The following is a 24,141-nucleotide window of genomic DNA, read 5'->3' on the forward strand; positions in this document are numbered from 1 at the left end:
ATACATCATCTTCATCAGGGGTTCCCAACCTTTTGGCACTCACTCGCGACCCCTTACCTAAAAATTTGAAACCCATGTGACCCCCTACTTAGGGCTTACTGTCAGCAGCTTAATTTTTCTTTTATTTTTGTGAAGGAGAGGGAAAGAAACATCTAAAATATTTAAAAATTCTGTAATTATTTATTAGCAAATTAAATCACATTGGTCCAATCTGAATTCACAAAAAGAACATATTTCTTAAAATAATATTAACATAGGTTTGAACAGCTATCCAACCCAGCTAGTGAGATGCCTGATGTTGCATTTCAGCAGCAAGCTTTGAAATTCGTGGCCGAGCGTTTGTTAGAGCCAGTCTCATGTCATCTCCAACATCCAATCTGTTCCTATTCTTTGTTTTTATATTGACAAGAGTGGAAAATCCTGCCTCACACAAGTAGGTAGAAGCAAATGGAACAAGGACACGTAAAGCTCTCATGCTGACTTTGGAGTATGACTGATACATAGCGCACCAGAACTGAGTCACAGATTTCACCTTGAAGAGATCACGAGCTGAAGAGTCGTTCCTTAGATCCAGAAATTCATTTTGGATATCATCTGGGATGCTAGATACATCAAGTTCAGTACAAAATGGGTTCCTTACCAGGGCCTCCTGTTTCTGTGATAGCTCAGGGAAGTAACGCTCGACTTCCTTTTCTAGAGACTGAAGATGTTCGGTAATCTCATCCTTGAGAAACTGATCCAGTTGGATCTGAGACTCATCCGTCACTCCACAAAGTTTTTCAAACACAGCGATGTTTCCAAGATTGGTTTTCCGACGCCAGTTCTGCAGTTTGGAAACAAAGGCCCGAAGACTATCTTGAAAAAGGAGAACATGTGTTTCCCTTCCTTAACTTCAAATTGAGCTTGTTCAGCTGGTTAAAAATGTCGGCTAGGTACGCAACTCTTTTATTCCATGCTTCATCTTCGAAGTGAGCTACAAGATCTTTCCTTTCTTGAGTCTCCAGGAATAGCTTTATTTCATCTTTCATTTTAAAGACACGATTAATAACGTTTCCTTTCGACAACCAACGTACTGCTGTGTAGAAGAGAAGGACTTCATGGTCAACATTCATGTCTTTGCATAGTTCTTTGAATAGGCGAGTGTTGAGTGCTTGAGTCTTCACATAATTTACAATTTTGATTACAGATTCAAGCACTTCCTGCAGGGAGAGTCTTACTGGCGAGAGTATATCGGTGAATCATGCAGTGGATGCCCTTTGCTTGAGGTGCTAGCTTCTTCACTCTCGACTGGAATCCTGATTTCGATCCCAGCATAGCCGGTGCCCCATCCGTACAAACCCCACACACGTTTTCCCATTGAAGATCTTCGTCTTGAAAAAAGTTGAAACTTTTTCCATGACATCATTTGCTTTTGTTGTGGTTTCAAGTGCACTGCAGAAAATGAATTCGTCTTTGTCACCTGAATTAATGTATCTCACGAAGACAAGCAACTGAGAACATGAACTTACATCTGTTGACTCGTCGAGCTGAAAGGAGGACAAAGGGGAACCCTTGATTTCAGTCAAAACCTGTTCCTTCACATCCATAGACATTTTAGAAATGAGCCTTTCAAATAGTGTTATTTGACAGGGATACTTGCTGCATCTTCTTTGCACTGGCTTCTCCAAGAATAAGATTTATTGCTTTCATCATGCAGGGTTTAAGAAGTGTTTCTCCAATCGTGTGAGGTTTTTTGTTTAGCAATTTCGAATGCAATCTCATATGAAGCTTCCACTACGGCTGCACTCTGCTGCTGAAACGATCCACTTCTATCGATTCTTTGGCTTTTAAGACACCGTTCATGCCGTTTGAAGAAATCCAAACCCTTCTTTGCGTGTTCTGGATGTTTCGTCTCGAGATGACGCTTGAGTTTTGATGGTTTCATTGACTCTGCACTCAGGACAGCATGGCACAAAACACACTGGTTTCTCGATGCCGTCGTTGGCGAGCACAGTGGTGAAGCCAATGTTGAGGTAGCATTCTGAGTATCTGCGCCGTTTAGCCATGGACACAACTCACCTCTACTGCTTACTTATCTCCTTGTTAAAATAAAATAAAAATGTTGAATAATGAACGCTTTGGCAACTGTAGATCTTACACTGACTACTTGTGGAGGGTGCAGGTAGAGTAATGATGGGGTAAGTATTGGGAGGGAAGGGAGCATGGCCAGTCGCGCGATTCGTCATCCACCAATCAGCAACGGACATGTGACTCACGTGTCGACAGCGAGCACACACACACTTAATCACAGCTAAACAGACACACAAACATACGTACATGCGCGTGCACTCACATACTAGCTACTCACTAGTACACACATACATACAGTTGCAGACACATACACATTCACACAGGCACATTCACTCACAGGCACGCATACATACCCATAATATCACCTAATGACATTGAACTAACGTAGCATACATTTTGCTATGCACCGAAACAAAAAAAAAATGTAAGAGCATGAAAATGTAACTGATGACATAAAATTAATATTATTCCAAGCTACTTCTAACAAGGCTACGCGACCCACCGGTTGGGAACCCCTGATCTACATTGTAGTTTTCACTTCTGTATTTAATTATACGTCCTAAATAGTTGCAAATAAAAACATTTTAACGAGACAACTGTTGTAGCATAGCGTATCACATGTCAGTTTTTATGACATATGCTATCTTAATTTATTCATTATTTGAATGAACATGAAAGCAAAGCCAATAATTTCCATACTTTTATATTTATCTGTTCTAAAAGAATTTTAGCACACCTAATGTTTTGTTTTTATAGATATAGAAAGACAGTCACATCATTATTCTAGCCAACTGTGTTTTCTGATTTAACTTTCTGCTTCGTACACATTTAATGAACCGTACTATAATTTTCGCTTCTATATTTAATTTATAAAATTATCGTTCTTACATGGAATAATTTTTCATGATAAATAATTATTTAAATCTCTAAATATCTTACAATAATTTAAAATGAAAGTATAGTGTTTCACTTTAGAAATATAATGTTCGTTTTTTGATTTAAAACCTTATGCTACAACTAAATAGGATAAACGAATGGCTTACTGTTTAACTAATCATTTTACTATTATAAAAACGATTTAAGGTAGCAACACTTACCATTTGATTCTATATAGAAAATCTGCTTCAAGTGCGAAGCCTATTATGCAATGAAAATTCATAAAACATCGGAGTTTTAGAGTGCTGCTTATAAACGAATGCTGTTTATGCGTGAATAAAAAGTCTGAAACAATTATCTTGCACAGATTTCTAACTCGCACTAATACTGTTCAAGAGATTTGTTTGTTTATTTGAATTTAAGCATAATGTTACACAGCGGGCTATCTGCCCATCAGTATCGAAACCCATTTTCTAGCCTTGTAAGTCCGCAGACCTATTGTGGTACAGAGGGGCATCTAAAAGGTCCAGCTTCCGTTTTTAGAAAATACAAATGGTAGAAGTTGTCATTTGGCCATAAACACCAGTCCCCTCTTAAAACTGGCAGAACAAAATGTAAATAGCATTGAAGGTCTGGAATCGGGAGAAAAAGGTAACACACACGCAGTCTTTTAGCTAGAATAGTTTCTAGTGATATGTAAAAGTCTAAAATCACATCAATGTATAATTATTCAAACGTATATATTAAATATTTGTTAACAAGTCAGAAATTATATTACACTACAACATTCAACTTTAATAGTTCAAAGTGTCAAATACATTTCTCATAAATGAACTTAATTTATAACCTAAAAATTATTGAATTCATAATATTAAAAGGACTTAATTATACATCAAATGATTCACATTTGATGAATCCGTCATTTACTGTTTATCATTGCAGAATAAAAATATAAAATAACAGACTTGACAAGCATACTGAAACATTTTAAGTAAAAACCTTTAAGATGCACTAATATGCTATTTAAGAAAATTACAAGTATCATACATGTCTAGCTTTATAATTTATGATGAAATTACACACCGCGAATATCAGCTTCTAAAGTGTTTCAACAACTGAAGGTATTTGTACTCATCATATAAAACTCGTGTTTCATTTACGTATGTAAATAAAACTATAGATTTAATAATTATCATAAATACGGAAACACATCTTTAGAAAAACAAGTTTTAAAACTCTTTAGAAAAATGGCCCAATTTCAAAACACTGGTAATATATACTTGTGCTATCAAATTATTAGCGAAATAGATAAAATCACTCTAAATGGAAAATAAGGGACATCCTCAAAAGTGGTTCAAGGTAATATGATCATAGAAAGTTTCTTCGTTTAGAAATTCTACAACCTTAGTGATGAACAATAATTCTTTTACCTTCACAATACTTTCCCATCACTTAAAGTTCAATTATTAGCAACATACGTATATCTAATGACAGGTTTGTCAAGTATCACACATACTGAAACAGTTATGAAGAAGAATTCAAATTAGAAAAATACTACTTTATTGAAGATTTGTCACACAGAAAGTTAAACTTTCAAAATAAGTGTGTAAACTATTTCGAAAATTTGTTATTTAACCATTAAAGTAACAAGGTTTTAAATGGCTATGACTCAGTCTTTGCGTATTAGATTAACTTGTTTAATTGTAGTTTCTTAATACTTTTAACACTTCCCTCAAGACCCAAGGAGTGGCTTTGCATTACAATTTGTTGAATATTAACAGCTCAATGCGGAAACCCAAGGAGGGTAATTTTAGTCGTATCTTTGAGACAAGTTTTCGTTTGTTAACTGAAATAACTTAAGTTTCCATACTACATACTCGTAGTGCCCAGGTGTGCCTACTGGGAGTAAATTCAATATATACAGCTGCATTTTCAGTATTATTAATTGCACAACTGTCAACCTTTTATGCTCCTACCATCATCTTTATTTAACTCTGAACTGAGATACAGGAAAAATACTAAAAGCAACAACAGGCACGATGCACGATATCTGCCAAAGTAATTCTAAGCGATTCCTAAAAACATATGCGTGTTTATTTGAAGACTTCCACGCTTCTTGTGCTCGGCCATTAAGCTCGTGATACGCTGACGGATTTTAATCACCTTACTACTTCAAATCACTTTTTGCAGCCTCAGTGCTAAAAGAGTGCGAGAAACGCCTTTTTCTTTAAGCCAATGGACACGTCCAAACATTTCAATTCAAATTAAGAATCGCATTGGGTAACATTTTTAAACTAATGTCCCCTACTGACATGTAAGTGACCTGTTAAGAGCAATAATAGAAATAATCTTCATCAATTCTGTGAAATATTTTAATTCTGGCAACGCCCTATATATTTTGCGACATGATATAACTTCAAAATTAATCATTTCTTTGATTATTTGAAATTTAAAATGCCAAAGCATTTTTACAACTTGGAGGAATGTTTATGAATCGTTCTTTACCATTACACAATAATATATATACATTTAGATATACGCAAAGTAAAAAATGCGAATTTTTTGGCTGAAGTAGATTACTTAATCGTGTTTTAACTCGAAAGTATGGTGCAATTATGTTCGATTACACGCACGGAATGTAAAGCAATAATGAAACGATACTTAGCATGTTATAAAAGTCCCATATAAATCTAAAGTGTAAAGGTTTTCTCTGATCCTCTAGAGATACACGTAATCTCCGATTTCTTGTTCTAAAGAACTATGGTTTCAAATCATAACTGATTATGAATTTATCATTTATTCTATTACCACGACCTTTTGTTTGTTTGTGTGATATTCGCGCAAAGATATACCAGAGCTATCTTTCTGTGCTAGCCGCCCCTAATTTAGTAGTGAAAGACTAGAGAAAAGGCACTAGTTATCACCACTCTCCACCAACTCTTAGTATACTCTTTTACCAATGAATAATGGGATTGATTGTAACATGATAACGCTCCAACGAATGAATAGGTGATCATATTAGGTGGGATAGAGATTCTAACCTGCGACCTTTGGAGTGCAAGTAGAGTGCTCTAACCACCTGACCATGCCGGGCCTTTCAAACCAAAGAAGCGTTATATGAATTCCATCAGTATACTGACTTAAACAGTTGTAAATGCACAATACCGATAATTCCTTATGGCTTAATTTGTATTATAATAACGTTGGGTTTCTTCATAGTATAAAAACACTTTGTCCGCCTTCAATGAATAATAAAATTCAATTACATGCCACATAACTCCATTAAGAGCTTAAACAGCAATTGCTACATATGGATGCTTTTTTGTTCAGATATCTTTTCGAATTTATTTAGATAACATATCACATTGGTGACAGATAATCCACGCCATTGATATTAAATACTGGTTTAGTACTCAATGCATGTATGTTAAACAGTTATTCAGATTAGCAAATTGCTGACAAAAATATATCAAACTAGATTTTCATATAGTTACGGGGAATTCTTACCAAAAAAGAAGAAAAAACCGTTCGGAACGCAATGCTTTTGCAAAACAATGATTCGATTCCCCTCGATGAACTCGGCAAATAGCCTGATGTGGCTTTGCTATAAGAACACGCGCGCGAGCACACACGCACACGCACAACAATGAAAAACATACAAAATTCTTTGAAAACGAATATTAAAGAGCGTGTAAAATCAACCATTTTTAAACAATACTCCTATATCTAAACTATTAGTGAACTTTAGATGTCATCTTCATGAAGCACGTATAGTCAGGATTTGTGTATCAATTTCTTGGTGTCTGACCTCTCTATTCAGTCCATTTATGCATAAAATGAGATACAGTTCGAAAATTCTATTTTCAGTTTTTTATTATGTGAAAATAAGACACCTTTAGTAAATACAATGAAAACGACACATACACCTAACATTTTAATGACTTAACAATATTAAGTGAACACAACTATCTTTAAACCATCTAAAATACGTCAAATATCAGTGTTATAAATTATTATTTTAAGCTTAGAAATGTCTCAGGCATTCAGAAAATGTCATCTTAGTCCGAATTAATAAAAAAAAAAAATCCTATGGAATTCCCCTTTTTCCTTCAGTCGAGCATAAAATATTAAGCATATAGTGATTTGTCTAGACGTTAGCTTATCCTTTGCAACGATATGATTATGAAATATATTTTCAGGCCTGTATCTCCATAAAGATAATTCCTACTATAAAAATAACATCACATATCTGCATTTTAAATAGTTGCTTCTATCTTCCGTAAACTGGGTGAGGGTTTCAATAATGAGAAATATTTTAGTTTGTGTGTTTTAAATTTCACGCAAAGCAACTCGAGGGCTACCTGAGATAGTCGGACATAATTTAGCAACAACAGACGAGAGAAAAGGCAAATAGATAACATCACCCACTTGGTAATTTTTATCAACAATTAGTGCGATTGACTATCACATTAAAACACCTCCACAGCTGAAAGGGCGACCCTGTTTGGGACGTAGATTTATACCCCCCCCCCACCCTTACATTGTGAGTCAAGTACCCTAACCACCAGGCCGTACGAGACCATAAATATTTTATCAACAAAAACTAACTTGTCAACTAACGTGATCAGTGACAGGTTCTCTGACTATTAAACTGAATTTAAATATGTAAAAGAAATCAAATATAATCTTCATTCTGATTTAAATGATGTATGACCTTTATTACTTGCCATTAAACATGCTTTTGTTTATTTTGACCTTATTCGTATCTCAACTAAGTTTATTCATTATTTTTCTGTTAATTTTCTAATTACTTTCAATTAGTAATCCATTTGGTTACGCAAATAAGTGTATCGCTTATACTTCCTTTAAATCATATGTACAATTCCTCTTTTTCATTAACTATCAATTAATTCATGAAGTTCGCAGCCTCTTTTTTATTGTCATCTTCTTCTCTAAGACAAGTGTCAACATTTTCCTATTCTCAGGATAATTTCCAATGGCTATTTATAACTTCACTATAGAGGTGTTTCAATAGTCGTTTTCCATAGACCAACTATTCATAGACGTTATAGAATATAATCGAAATAACTGCCCTAGGAACGGATACATTCTTGAAGATGTTCAGTTCGTATCACTTCCTCTTGTTCGTAAATGCTCAGTCATTGTCCAATAAATTTCTAGAGAAACAAAATCAACATTAGTTTCTTCAATAATACAATGGCAACCGACTTTGAAGCACCCTGTAGATCAGTGGATTTCATGTAACATTTTGTCATTTAAATTCTATTTTCCGATAGTGCTAATGTTGACTTTATTCATCTATTTCAAAGTAGTTTTTCCTAATGTTAGTTTAGCGGGCCTCGAAACGCGATAATCTCTTGAATACACTTTCCAGTTTACGTTGTAAGAATAACCGTGACAGACATCAGGTACTTCTAGCTACTTACCTTCTCTTTATTCAGTTTTTCTTAATGAAAAATCGCTATGTATATTACTCTAGAGTCAGCTTATAAGAACAAATTATTTAGTCTGGTTTGCTTTTACCATACAAATATTTACTTTGATTGATGTGAAGAACATATACTTAAGTCGAACGAACATCATCAGATAATAAATATTTTTTCAATATCAAATTGTCGTATAAGAGGTGGATGTAATATTGACATTTATAAACGTAAAAATAAACGCATGTGAAAGTTATAAACTTTATTACATTGTTTTGTGATCGATTTGTTAATCAGCCATTAAAAGATATAGCAACAGTATACGTGTCCAGTACTGACATTCGTTGTCTTCCTACCTTTCATTAGAACTAAATTGTATAATCTTTTTATCTAGAATTAATCAACCTAATAATCCCAGGTTAACCACTGTACGGGAGACATCAATTCCTAAGACTATTTAAAAGGAATTCAAAGGCGTAATTAACTTATCAGAGTAATCAGCCTGCTTAGATCAAAATCACAATTCAACCTTGTATCAGTAATGACTATATAATTAAGTATGCTTACTAAGTTAATTGGAGCTACATAAGGAAACTGAACAACAATGTAGTTGAATGGATGTTTGGATGGGACTCATTTCTAGGTGTGGTTAGAAACTTGCATTTTAAATCTATAAGCCTTCACCAACTTGAAAGCATTATTCAGTATTTTGTTAATGATAGGAGATATTTCTAGCTTCAACATACTCATTTTGTTGGTAGAAAAGTTCTGTTGTGTAATTAACTCTTTAATGAAGTTACTGTTTTAGACAGGGTTGAGAGCTGTTGTTCCAATTCCTTCCCTAAACATTCCACTGTCAGAAGTTTTTTACCTTTCTGGTGCACATTGTGTTTTGACTCTCGTCGTTTGAAAATCACTTTATATAGCGATATTGGAAACGACTGACTTTCATTCAGCTATAAATTCAACCGTAATTGGATTTTTTCATTATTAGGAATAAAATATATACTTGATTAAACTTGTAATCTTTGGCATTTATGGCAAGATGCCAATATATTACTACATACAAATTACTCCTACAAAGTGTGATTAACCTTCTCTATTAATGCGTATTTAACTTACCTACAAATATTAGGCAAACTATTATATTACGTGGTATTACAGACTAACTAAATTGTCTTACAGTTACAGATAATTGGTTACAACTCCGATCTGTACCCTAATATTACCGAAGCAGTAAGATTACACAATAACCAAGGACTGGTAGGTGTATCTGTTATGTTACAGGTAAGTAATTGTTTAGCCTTTCGCAAAGTGTAAATTCTTTACAGTTGATTCTAAAAGCTTCTTAGGTTTTACTCTAAAAGAAAAATCATTTTAAGATCTAAGCACGTATTGTTGATTTTGGAATTTATGGAATTTTTTACTCTGTATGCATGTGTTGTAAAATCCTGAAGAGTTTGTAATATCATAATAACATGGTATCTTTATATTAGATTTAGATTAGGCTTTATATCTCTTATTTTGTAAATAAATAGTGCTTAAGCCAATCTCACTTTAGTAAAAAATATCGTAAGAGAAAAGACCCAGTACAAAGCAAATTAAAAATGAAATATAGAATGTTCACGAATCTATCTAGAACCCTTAACTTATAAAGCAACACTTAGAACTTTCAATAATTTATTAAAAATAATAAAACCGTTTTGACTTATAAAGAACAGAACTTTAAAAATGTATTTAACTTCTTGAATTATAACGTAAAACTTTGCACTTTTAGAGATCTATTTAGAGCTGTTTGACTTGTTAAACACAACTCGGAATATTTAAGAATCTATTTAAAACTCCTGGAATTATAAAGCAGAAATTGGAATATTTAAGACAACAATATGATAAATATTCAGATGAAATACATTAAAGTCAAGAGTGCTCTTATTGTGTTCACGTCATTAGCATTGATCTACTGATTGTTAAAAGGTCCTGAGTAGTAAGTTTCTTTTTTATCTCGGAAAAATTTATTCAAAACACTAATTAAGATAGGAAGGGTTTAACGCACAACCTGCCACAACAAAAGCATCAACTCTTGTATTTTAAAAATTATCATTTCTAAAAGGATTTTCTAAGAACATCAGAATGCTGTTATACGAGGGCTGTTCAAAAAATACGTGGAATGACGTCATAAAACAAAATATACTTTATTTAGAAGTTACAGGTCTGGGACTCCTTCAAAGTACTCTCCTCCCCAACGCACACACTCATCCCAACGGTGTTTCCACTTGTTGAAACAGTCCTGGTACGCTTCTTTTGTAATGTCCTCCAGCTCCTTCGTCGCATTTGCCTTAATCTCGGGAATCGTCTCAAATCTTCTTCCTTTCAAGGGTCTCTTGAGTTTGTGGAATAAGAAAAAATCGCAAGGTCAGGTGAGTAGGGGTGGTGAGGAAGAAGTGATCGAGTGTTTGGCCAAGAACTCGCGAGTTTTGAGGGCTGAATTTCACAGCAACGCGGTGCATCTTCAATTTTTCGGTCAAAATCTCGTAACAAGATCCAACTGATATCCCACACTCTTCAACAAGCTCCCTGACAGTCAGACGTCGATTTGCCCGCACCAGGGTGTTGATTTTGTCGACGTGTGGGTCGTCAGTTGACGTGGAAGGACGTCCAGGACGCTCATCATCTTCAATGGACTGTCTACCATCCTTAAAACGTTCATGCCACTTGAAACATGCCGTACGCTTCATAGCAACATCACCGTAAGTCGTGTTAAGCATAGCAAAAGTTTCAGTCGCAGATTTTCCAAGTTTAACACAAAATTTCACAGCAAGTCGTTGCTCCTTCAGGTCATTCATTCTGAAATCCGCCAAACGAAAAAATCGCACTTCACTTAAAACCGCGTAGCTAATACACAAATGAAGATATCTGCAATCAGGAAATGGCGTCGTAATCAGCTGATCTGTGCAAACTTAGCGACACCAAGCGGATTCCCCTGGAACCAACTGGAGCCGCGCAATTCAAACAGTCCGCGTATTTTTTGAACAGCCCTCGTAAAATGTATTGTGATTAATTACCACCATGTTTCATTAAGTACTTACACATCCTTAAAAAAATGATCAACCATGCATTGGACATTTCAGTTGCTGCAGCGAAAGATTGTTTAACATTAAACAAATAGGAATTTCGAACTTAACAATGTATTTATTTTAGTAAGACTGGAGATGAAATAAATTTCACGTGAATACATAATATCCAGTTTCATAAATCTTTCGGATGAAAGACTAGTTTGCTTTTATGCAATTAGTCATATCAGTCACTGTTCACTTTTGTTTACTTTCCCTGTTTTTATGGAAATGTATAATGTGTAGTAGGACCTACATTGCGGTAGAGATGCAGTATCAATATCCATTCGTCAGTCTCGCATAAAGGAAAAATAATAAATGCAGGAATAGCAGTAGAAATTATGAGAGCGAGATGTGGGTGCCACACCTATATCACCATGCAGACAGTTATGGGAAGGTGACCACTCTTCAAAGTAAAGAATAATAATAAAAAAAAAGTAAATGAAACTGCACATATAAAAATATGGTACCACTACTTGTGGGTGAGTTAAACTTACCTCTTGAAATTAGCATTCCAGCCCCATTAGTGTAGCAACACAGTAACTGGTAGCCCAGTAAATGAATTATATTAGTATGAAGAGTCGTTACCAGTTAGTTAAACTAACTACTAGCTCCCAATCATCACATTCTTTTATATATTTGGCAATGTATACAGCTTAAATAATTGCTTCAAGTGAGAATCGTTATAACGGTCAAAAAATGTCATGGAAAGATGAAAAATGTTTCTTTTGTTTTCATAATTCCACACAAACTTTACAGTGAATTTTGAACTATCAGATGAAAGGAATGATAACTTACTCAACAGCACCCACACCACACCAACCATTGGGATATTCTTGTATAACCATATGTCGGAATTTAACCGACACTCTTATCGAAACGAAGGTCCCAAAGTGCAAAGCGAGTTTTATAGTAACGGAATATGAACCACAAATTCTTTTAGTCACAGTACTGTTATGCTAATAAATAAATTGCGCACAATTCGATGAAAAGGAATTCAACGGTAAGCCTGAGGACTTATAATGCTAAAGTTCGAGTTTGTTTCCTGCGATGTGCAAAGGACACAGTTCATTGTGCAATTGCTTAACAACAAACAAATAAGCAAACATTAGAGGTTGCTTTGAATACTCTGCGCTTACCCCAGTAAAGTATTTGTGTTCACCACGGATATTGAAACTTGAGTTTTAATGTTGTAAGCCCACTGAGCTATCGTGTGGAAGTTGTGTAGTGAAAGAGGAAATTTAGACTTTTGGTCTTTTGTAAAGCTTAAACATCATACTAATGTGAGCCAAAATACCCAACTCTTCTATGTTGCTGGGCCCGGCATGGCCAGATGGTTAAAGCACTCGACTCGTAATCTGAGGGTCATGAATTAGAATCCCCGTCACCTTAAACATGTTTGCCCTTTTAGCCGTAGAGGCGTTATAATGTGACGATCAATACCACTATTCGTTGGTAAAAGAGTAGCCCAAGAGTTGGCGGTGGGTGGCGTTGACTAGCTGCCTTCCTTCTCGTCTTACACTGCTAAATTAGGGACGGCTAGCATAGATAGCCCTCGAGTAGCTTTGTGCGATATTCAAAACAAACGCATTTTTCACCAGATGCTAGTTTATTACTTGATTTGCTATCCCAATTACCTCTAGACAGACAACTGATTTTATTTAAGCGTAAGTAATTTCTATTCCACATTAATTTTCAAGCAACGTAAGTAGGGGATGTCGCTTGACTGACCTTCAAGAAGGACAGATAAGAGACTGACTAATAAATGCTGTAGTGACACAAATTGCACAGTTTTGTAAATTTGAAAAACTATTAAGAATTATTACAGCATGGCGATTATCCTATACGTCTTATTAGTTAAATGACAAAAGTAACTGAAAGATCATAAGTAAACAAACTCTCTGCTTTAAGGTGAACATAAATCCTCGTCCTTCATTAAAGACTTTGTCTTAGTATCACGAATCGAAGCACTTCTAGGATTTAAATAATGTGAATAATTATCATAATTATGCCCTGTTCTCCTAAATATTGTACAAAATTAACTTACGTTATTATTTCATTAAAATTCAGATTTAATCTTCAATAGTAAATACAATTGAATTATTTGAAATAAATTGCTACACTTGATGATGAGCAAATTTATCCTTCTTAACTCCATAATGGCAGAATATGAAAATACTCGTTCATCTTTACCTGTTTAATAAGCAAACAATAGGACTGTGTCATAGGAAGACGACTCTGGGTGACCTTGCATAAAGAATTTTCTTACACCAACATCTTTTTCAATATTATTATATTGTTTCTTTTGTTTTGTTTTCTTCTTTTTTCTAAAACGTTACGTTAAACAAATTTATTCTTCTAGCAAACATCTGGGTCAGTACTTTACACTTTCAAATACAAAGTTGCGCAAAAATAACACTGCAGATCTAATTTCTTCTCTCACAAGTCGCTCATATGACTAAGAGTCCTGGCCAGAATTATGAACGAGGCTGAGCCCAGAGAACAAATATTTAAAACATTACCTTTAATACAATACTGGAACTAGAAACTCCAATTTGAAACACCTGACTGCTAGTTAAGCGTGAAAGTTATTGGAATATAAAATTGTGACGAAACTTCACAATGGACTGTAGATGCTCTGAACATTAAATATACATTTTCAGTCCTTACATGGAATAAATATTTCAATGTAAAACAAAAAATGCCAAAACACACAAGTTTTTTTAAGTTAAAAGTAACTGAGGCACTTTTAAAATGATTAATACAAAAAAACATTCGTAACCAAATATTTAAAACCTTGAAGAAATTCTTCCTTTGCTAACTTTTCTTTGACCTTCTTGATAAAATTTAAACATCTCATACTAACCATAAATAATATTCTAAATTGCTTGTACATTGTACATTAATCAATATCGTATACACAAGTGGTATTATGATTTAGTAATATAAAGTGTAATTATTTTATTTTAAAAATAAAAAAGCTAGCTGACACCGAAATTTGTCGTTGTTAAGTAATTTTTATAACATACAGTATTTTAGCATTTAAAAATGTTTTATTTGACAAATATTTACTTTAATAAAGTTATCATTTGCACAATTAATCTTTTCTTTTCCATCACAGAGGAGTCTAGCACGGCCAGGTGGGTTAAGGCATTCAACTCGTAATCTGAGGGTCGCTAGTTCGAATCCCCGTCGCACCACACATGATCGCCCTTTCAGCCGTGGGGGGCGTTATAATATGACTGTCCATCCCACTATTCATTGGTATAAGTGTAGCCCAAGGGATGGCGGTGGGTGGTGATGACTAGCTGTCTTCCCTCTAATCTTACACTGCTAATCTAGGGACGCCTAGCGCAGATAGGCCTCGAGTAACTTTGCTCGAAATTCAAAACAAACAAACAAACCTATGTTGCTGCAATTTGCAATCAATCGCACGTGTACTGACTATAAAATGTAACTATTTTATATATTCTAGTATTTCAACAGATGCTAATATGACATTTAAAATCTTACTCTTCAAACATTAGTCGGGTATAATGTGTTTTTGTATTTTGTTACCAAGAAACTTAGTGTGTTCTAACTTGAGATTCAAGTGTACGAGCTGATAGTTTCAGTAATTGAACATCTAAGCAGCTTTTAATTTAAATCTATGACGAGCGATTTTCCTCAATTGAGTTCGGCCTAAAGTAAGGAACCATCTTGTTAGACTTAACATTTTGCTTTTGCATAATGTAAAGTTTTAGATGAACGTTTTTTATTGTTTCCTCTGCTCTCAAAACGTACCAAAATTATTAAAAGCTAACATTTATTACTTTAATCGTAGTGATGTAGTTTAATTTATATCTATGAATGGTAAACTCAATTTGTTTTCGTACCAGACTTTCAATATTTGTTTTATGTAAAGCTTTTTGTTATCAGTGCATTTTCATAAAATGTCTTAACGAAAAATTTTGTTTTAAGCAAGTCTCTGTTCATTTCCCTGTAATTATAATTCACAAGTGACTAGTTAGTATGATCCGTATTAATAATGTGGAAGCCATCCATCATCAGTCAAATTGTTCAAATTATCTTGACTTATTTATAGGCTTGTTTCCACTTGTATGGAGAGTCCTTTGACATATTAAACATGAACTCCTAAACGTTCTCTGTATATTAAATACGCTGCTTGAACCTTGACAAGGCATTATGATACCATCATTTAAAAGTTAACGTATTTGAGCTTCTGCAAAATCCATTTGTTTGGAAACACAATTAACAGAAATTAAATGAGCGATTTTCCTACACGGCCAAAAATGCTTTTTGGTTTAAAGTTTCCTCCTGGTAAGAAGTACTTATGTTGCCATGGAAGATGACTTGTAATATAATCTTAATATATATATATATTAAGTTTCATAGATCTTTGGTCAATAATTGAAGATAAAGATAATGTTTATAACCTTTTTGGTGCCCATGAATTCTCGTGGCTGTTCAAGTACACATTTGTAAATGTATTGTTATAGTTAATGATGTTAGTATTCTATCAAATAAGTTGATAGAAATACGTAATATTTTTATAATTATAAAGAGTATAAAAAGTAGATTTTTGTGTTGTGTTTATGCATGTTGTTTATGTAGGCCACATCTTTAAAACTCAACTCTAGGTACAGATACATTTCAACTGATATGGTTCATTTAATCAAAACAACACAAAATATTCAAAGCAAGTACGGTGAGGACCTATAAAGCTGCTTTTAAATCTTAAATAAGATTGATAACAAACCAGCAATCAGATATCATTAAAATAGATAATGTTTCTCAAGTCAAGATTTGGGGGTCTTTCCTGACCAGGTGGCTTAATTTGCCAATTTTGTTATCAAACGTGAGGAGTTTAACGTTTAAAATTGTAATAATCATAATATGACGTGAATTATTTAGATGCGTTTAGTTCCAACGACCTACTTTTATCTTAAATAAAAGACAAATTAAACAACTTTAAACGAAATAAGTTTAATCAACAAATGTATTATCCATAATATTCAATAAATTAAATAAAAAAAATCACGTTAAGTATCTGTCATCAATACATTGGATTTAACCACAAAAGATGCTTTTCCTCTAAATTTTACGTCTCTCTAAAATAAGCTTTAAGAACATATCCATATTTATTGTTATATTTTACTTCAGCTTCATTGACTGACTCAAACTTTCATTCATTCTTCCCAGCTAAAGACGGAATATTCTATTTTATGAAGGGCGTCACTGTTTGAACATATAACATTTGTGAAAAGCATTCTTAAAGTTATAGTTCTGAACAGAAAGCAAAATAGAAAAATAAAACTCTAACACAAAGAGGATGAAATTTAGTAAGATCATAATAAAGATATTTCCTGTTTTGGAAAGCATGCTCTTGATTTTATATTTATTTTGTGATTGGCGTGACTCAAACTGACGCGTTGTTCTTTCTGGTTTAATAGTTCAAAATATCGGAGACGGCTGGTGCAGATAGCTCTTGAATGTTTTCAGTAAATATCTGAAACAAATAAAGAATATAAACAATTTATATTTCTATCCGTAGTTGTTACTCAAACATCTGTCAAATCTGGAGAAATTCAATTTCTTTTTACTAAAGAACCTCTTAAGAATCCTGACGTAGATGAGGGACATTATTTCATACAAATAATTTAATGTATCACGTTGTGTTTCAATTATAACATTAAGTTTTTCATTTCTTATTACATATTTCTTAAAAATAAAACATTTCACGCTCTGAAACCAGTTTTTTGTGAGTCATTCTATGAAAATAACTTTTTAATAGTAATGATGAACTCGCTTAATATGTAAAATGTAGATATGATAAATAATGAATTGTTTTTGCTTTCTTTATCAATTTGCTTTTTAGCTTTGGGTATTTAGAGAAGAAAATCACTCGTATATAAATCAGTCATTATGAAATTGAAGCATTAGAGTTTAGACGTGTTTTTGCCTTTAAAATAATTACTTTATCAAATGAAGATAAAAGATTTTATGATGTATATAATTTTATATTTGATATTAACAGTTATTTCACACAGATTAAATGTAGTATAATTATCTGTTTCAGAAAATTATCCATTGATTTTAAGTGAAATGAAAAATGAATAAATTTAGTATGGGATATTAAAATGTAAATCCTAAGAGTTAAGATATTTAAAAATAAAGCCATAGAAAATGTGTGTAGGTAGGAAATATCTTTCATAAAAAAAAATCAACTAAATATCTCATCTAATATGTATTTATTTACGATCCATTTTTTTAATACCACCAATTTTAGGTGTCGCACGGATATAATAAACATCCTCACAAGATAGCGTCAGTCCCTACGATAACATCAGAAATTAAATAAACCAAAATAACTGTGTATAGACATATTTATGTAACATGGTAAATGCACATAAGAATAAAAATCATTCTCTAGATAACTCTAACAGTTTTTCTTTATCTTTTAAGAGTTTTTAATTGTAATAGTTCTGCAGTCTCCTTGTTCAACTGTGTAATTACCTCTGCATTATTACTATAACTAATACCTTAGTTGCAACCACGTATGAAATTTAGTTAAGCTGAAAATAAATTTTAAATTTGCTTTCTTGATTTTAACTACTTTAAAACCCACTTTAAGTTTCCTGTAATATCTTAAATACTGAACATTACAGCTGAGCTTTAATTTAGAACAAAAATAAAGCTGTGTTAAATTCCAACGGCATGATGTTCTTTTGCTTTTTGAATTTCGCACAAAGCTACTAGAGGGCTATCTGTGCTACCCGTCCCTAATTTAGCAGTGTAAGACTAGAGGGAAGGCAGCTATTCATCACCATCCATCGCCAACTCTTGGGCTACTCTTTTACCAACGAATAGTGGGATTGACCGTCACATTATACACCCCCACGGCTGGGAGGGCGAGCATGTTTGGTGTGACGGGGATGCGAACCCGCGACCCTCAGATTACGAGTCGCACACCTTAACACGCTTGGCCATGCCGGGCCTAACAGCATGATAATTTTGAGATTTCTTTATTTATTTAATTAGTAAAGGGATAAGTAGTAACTCTCCTTTATTGATAAATTTAAGTCTGTTAGTCGAAATGTGAAAAATCTAGAACTGAAAAGTACTTCAATAAAAACAAATGGTTTAGGATATTAAGTCTAACTTAAAAAATAATGAATGAATTATTTAGAAAATTAGGTTTGTAAAGGTTATGATATTAAAAGACAATTATATACCAGAAATCAGTGATGTCGAGAAAACCCATTTGTAGAGAAATACATATGGAAAAACGGCTCGTTTGGGTTGAGAAAATATTTTACATAGAAGATTCACAGGTTCGTCAGGTTCACATCGATGACCAAAGAAGGTCGAAACGTTGTTCGCTCTTCTGTGTAAAATATTTTCTCAACCCAAACGAGCCGTTTTTCCATATATATATATACTTGAAGTTTTCCAAGGAAATAAAATCCTCAACTCATCTAGAAGTTTCATAATTCAGTGTTGCTGAATGTGAATCATTTAATACTTCAGAACTGTATGTTATTGTTTTACAATAAAGTCTGGACATCCTAGTTTCGGTCTGTCTGAAGAAGTTAATTAATTAAGACTTCGTATTTAAATAGTGGTAATAAAATATTATCAAATGTACAAATAAATATAAAACAAGGCAATATAAATGTAATTTTCCATTTCAGGCAGCGTCTAAGAGCTTTTGAATCAACATCTAAAAGTCTGAAACAAAATTCTAGAACTTGCTAGAATTGAATGTCCTGTAAGAAGAATCTGTTTGCAAAATGTTTGTAAATGTATGAAGGAGAATGGCGTTTTATTTTGTTCTTACTATAATATAATAGCCTCCATTCTACCTAGGTTACAGGCTGTTTCAATAATATCGAAAGATTGTGACAAAATTGTAGGATGAGAAATTTAGTAATACGTTTATGCATTCTGAAGTAGATGTAACACACATATTTTAAGTTGATACCTTATAGCACCCTTACTTTCATGCTAAGCAAGACTTTTGAAATTAATAAAATACTGGTGTTTATTCTAACAGTCTGGTGATCTTTCAAATGCAGAACTTCGAATTCTAACAAATCAGCTGGAAAAAATACGCTTTCGAGGTATGTATAATAATCTATTTTATTGCTTTATTTACTACATAACATTCTCCATCTTGGTATGTTTAACAATTAATTTGTATTTACTGAGCAAGCATTTTATCGACGTTTGTTTAATATGGTACATAGTTTCTGTATTTAATTTACTGGACACATTTGAGTTCTGATTATTGCACCAGTTCCCAAAATTAGTGAACTCAGGATTTTATCAATAAACATTTTATTATAATATAAATGTATCCATTTTAGCGATAAGCATAATAATTTATTTTAAAATACATTATGGTATACAGATTGCTTTTGCATGTAGCTTAGTCCTTTATTTACTAAATAAGATGTTCTACCGTTATATACTTGGTAACGTAAGTTATTAATTTCATTCATTAGATAAAATGGTATGTTTTGATAATGTAGTTTATTCATTTCATACATATTTGTTTCTATCTCAACATATTACTATGTATCTACATGTAGGTAATTACTTCATTAGCATTTCTCCTTTTCGTTTAGAGATCGTTGAGATAACTGTTATGTAGTTCTTGAAATTGATGAATAGGTAGACTTGTGACCAATATGCAGTAATTACCTTAATGTTTTTGCTATTTTTTAATGAAGTTAAAATTAACTACCTAAAGCTAAGCATTTTGCTAATGCAAGAATAGTCTGAGGCTTCCAGAAGTATAGGACTTTAATTTCTGATAATTGGAAAATAACCCTACGTGAACTGTTATTTAAATGTAAATTTTCATATCTTGTAATTCCTACTAAACATGCTCTGATTTTTGTTTTGAAGTTATTAGTGAATTACAGAAACTTGAAGTTCAACTTAAAAAAAAAAACGTAATATCGAATAGAAGTTTCTATATACATCTTTCGATACTCACAAAATAATGAATTCGATCTTTCATTACAATAAATCTGCGTGTGTGTGTGTGTGTGCTAACATTATGGTGACGGATATCTTTGTTTTTTCCTGTGACGATGGTTCTGATATTTAAATGTACTGATGTTGTAATGCTACATTCCTGAAATCTAATGTCTCGTAGTTTTCTTCATATAGTTTTGGATTTATATTTACAAATTACTCTTAGCTAAAGTTAAAATTATAGTTCAAAGGTTACATGAGTGGATAAATATGCAAAGTTTCACACATGCACACATTGAAAAATGTTTACGGCATTCTAAATAAGATTCTTCCACCAACTGGATCAATGATCAGTTAGTAGGTTTGTATTTCAGTCGGGTTTCGATTCTCGCCGGTGTAAAAAGTCAGCTCATCTTACTTTCACGCCTTTCGTGTAACTTAGATGTCCGTAGTTATAGATCGTTCAAGTAATCCAGAGATCTGTAACCATACATCCACTACATGGCCAAACGCATGTAGAAACCCCTTTTAGTTGGTGGGTTCGTCTATTTCAGCCACACCCATTCTTAACAGGTGCATAAAATCAAGCATACAGCCATGCAATCTCCATAGACAAACATTCCCAATAGAATGGGTCATACTGAAGAGCTAAGTGACTTTCAACGTGTTACTGTTATAGGAGGCCACCTTTCTAACAAGTAAGTTCGTCAAGCTTCTTCTCTGCTAAAGCTGCCCCGGTCAGCTGTAAGTGCTGTTACTGTGGAATGAAAACGTCTAAGACCAACAACAGCTCAGCCACGGAGCGGTAGGTCACAAGATCACAGAACGGGATCGCCGAATGCTGAAGCGCGCAGCACGTAAAATTCGTCTGTCCACAGTTGTAACACTCGCTGCCAAGTTCCAAACTGCATCCGGAAGCAATGTCAGCACAAGAACTGTTTGTTAGGAGCTTCATGAAGTGGATATTCATGGCCGAGCAGCTGCACACAAATCGAAGATCACCACGCACAATACTAAGCGTCGGCTGGAGTGGTGTAAATGCGTTCTCTAGAGTGATAAATTGCGCTTCATTATCTGGCAATCTGACGGATGAATCTGGGTTTTGCAGATGTCTGGAGAACGCTACCTACCTGAATACATAGTGTCAAATGTAAAGTTTTTTGTGGAGGAGGAATAATGATCTGGGGCTGTTTTTCGTGGTTAGGGTTAGGCTCTTCAGTTTCATTGAAGGGAAATCTTAATGCTACAGCATAAAATGACATTGTAAAAAATTGTGTGCTTCCAACTTTGTGGCAACAGTTTGCAGAAGGCCTCTTTTCATTTCAGCATGTCAATGTCCCCGTGCGCAAAGCGAGGTCCGTAAAGATATGGTTTGTTGAGATTGGTGTGGAAGAAGTTGACTGGCTAGCACAGGGCCGTGATCTCGACCACCTTTAGGATGAATTGAAACGCCGACTGCAAACCAGGCCTTGTCGCCCGACATCAGTGTTCGACCTCACTAATGCTCTTGTGGCTGAATAGGAGCGAATACCCCCAGCGATGTTCCAAAATCAAGTGAAAAGCCTTCTCAGAAGAGTGGAGGCTGTTATAGCAGCCAAGGGGGGACCAACTCCATATTAATGCCCACGGTTTTGGAGTATGTTCAACAAGCACCTGGGTGTGATGGTCGGGTGTCCACATACTTTTGCCCATGTAGTATAGTTCGGGCAGTCCAAAGATCTGTATCTCAACATAGTTCTAGTAATCCAGAGATTTTTGTCTACTCAGTATTCAAAGTTAAAGGTTTGGAAGTGCACATAGTTTAAGTAATCCATAAACCTATATCTACAAAATATCAAAGTATTCTACAAACAATTTGTATCTTGCACTAATATTCAAAGAATTTAATATTAAATTGTTCAAGTAATCCAAGATCCAAAACTTAGTCTCTACAAAATCTATAACTGTTACGATCTTCTTACAGTTGTACCAGTGCAATTGTCAGAATGCTATAGATGAATGTAAATTAATAATTTTGTTATTGTATGTACAAGTTTCTGTAACTGATCTTTCTATTAGAAAATATTACATGCCCTAGAGCAGATATTCATACAGTCTTAAATTTCCAATTTTTAGCCGCGTTATAGCGGCTTATAGTACTTGAGTTTCTCAAATACAAACGTTTAACTCGTAGCTCTGTTACGTCTTGACCGATGTGAGATCTAATTAATTTTCGACCTTTTCGATTGCTATGTTTAGCCATGCTCAGACTCGTATATTAATTTAATCCAATCCTGCCTGAAAGAATTTTAATTTGAGGATAGACTGGTGTAAATTCTAATGAGAAATAGAATCGGATGTAAGCACGCCCCACGCTCGGTATTGTTGGCACACACAAGTATAGTTGATAAAAAGGTCTTCTACATTAATTTACTCTAATCTTGACTAAAAGAATTTCATGTGCCGCGTTTATTCGAAATTTACTCAAAATAAGATAAATCATATAAACTAAATATACATGTATGTTACATATTTGCATTTATTAATATTTGAACATTGCTTTATTTTGAAAATATTATGGTTTGTTTCTATTTAACACCTTTTTCTGTGTTTTGATGGAAAATGGAAACCGTTCTTTCAACTAATAGAAATTCTGCTAATGAGGATGAAACGTTTGTTTGAAAGTAAGCGCAAAGCTACACAACGGGGTATTTATGCTCTGAACATCATGGGTATCGACACCTGGTTTCTAGCGTTTAAGTCCGCAGACATACCGCTGTGCCACTGAGAAGCAGGATAAGTTTCATGCGAGTCCGCCACATTCTGCTATATACAATATTATCATAACTACCTGTTAGGGAGTGGTACGCTTTTGTTAATCTTTCCTTCGGTTTATGTCAGCAGTCTTGGAAGAATTAACTCTGCTAGATGCATCATGTTGTCTCGTTGGTGCTTTCTATCAGTGTTGGCACTATACTGTTCTTTTACATACACACACCATTCGTTTGCTTATCTCTCTGTGGTAATACTTTAAATAACCTACACTTTATATAAATTGACATACATTTATTATGATTAAGATAAGGTATTTCGAATGGCCGTATTGTGCAATTAAACCGATCAATCAATAAATATACAGCGCAAGAAAACAAATGCCAAATATATTCAGAACACGTGTATTTAGACTTGGATAGTTAATGGAGAAGTTTTTTCTAGTTTTGAAATGTACTAATTATCCTTATACTATGGATGTAAACGCTGATTGGCTGTCTAAAGCAGACAAAGAGGAAGGACGAGGATAGCACTACATACTAGACGATGAAGTTAGTTTCATGAAGTGGCACCAGAAGGCAAGTTGGTCGTGAAATGGAGGAAGATGAAGTTATCAATATAGATAGTTTGCTAATAAATCATGAAAGGGTGATGTAAATAAATGTGTATATGTATATATATATATATTTAGTGCTACTAATCTAATGTAGGCAGAACAAGGACAGGAGAAAGATTTCAACATGCCTCTACTTATGTTTACTTATGCTCATCACATCTACATGTAATATTTATCACACCTACTGTTTCGATTTTTTAAGTTAAACTACAAGAAAACTATTTAAAAGTCAGTTTTAACTTTCTTCATCATTATTAGTCTGTATTTAATTATTGGTCGTAAAAGTTAT

The 24,141-nt window shown here is 33.8% G+C and overlaps 1 protein-coding gene across 1 annotated transcript in view; it reads left to right on the forward strand.

Annotated features, from left to right (window-relative positions):
- The window catches only part of LOC143255498 (carbonic anhydrase-related protein 10-like), a 106,241-nt gene that overhangs the window by 58,790 nt on the left and 23,310 nt on the right, over window positions 1-24,141 (forward strand). The window contains exons 5-6 of the mRNA XM_076511250.1: window positions 9,576-9,677; window positions 19,557-19,623. Coding sequence (XP_076367365.1) covers window positions 9,576-9,677; window positions 19,557-19,623 — 169 coding nt within the window. The remainder of the gene's footprint in view (window positions 1-9,575; window positions 9,678-19,556; window positions 19,624-24,141) is intronic.

Source organism: Tachypleus tridentatus, chromosome 1, assembly GCF_004210375.1.
Source record: "Tachypleus tridentatus isolate NWPU-2018 chromosome 1, ASM421037v1, whole genome shotgun sequence".
Taxonomy (NCBI): domain Eukaryota; kingdom Metazoa; phylum Arthropoda; class Merostomata; order Xiphosura; family Limulidae; genus Tachypleus; species Tachypleus tridentatus.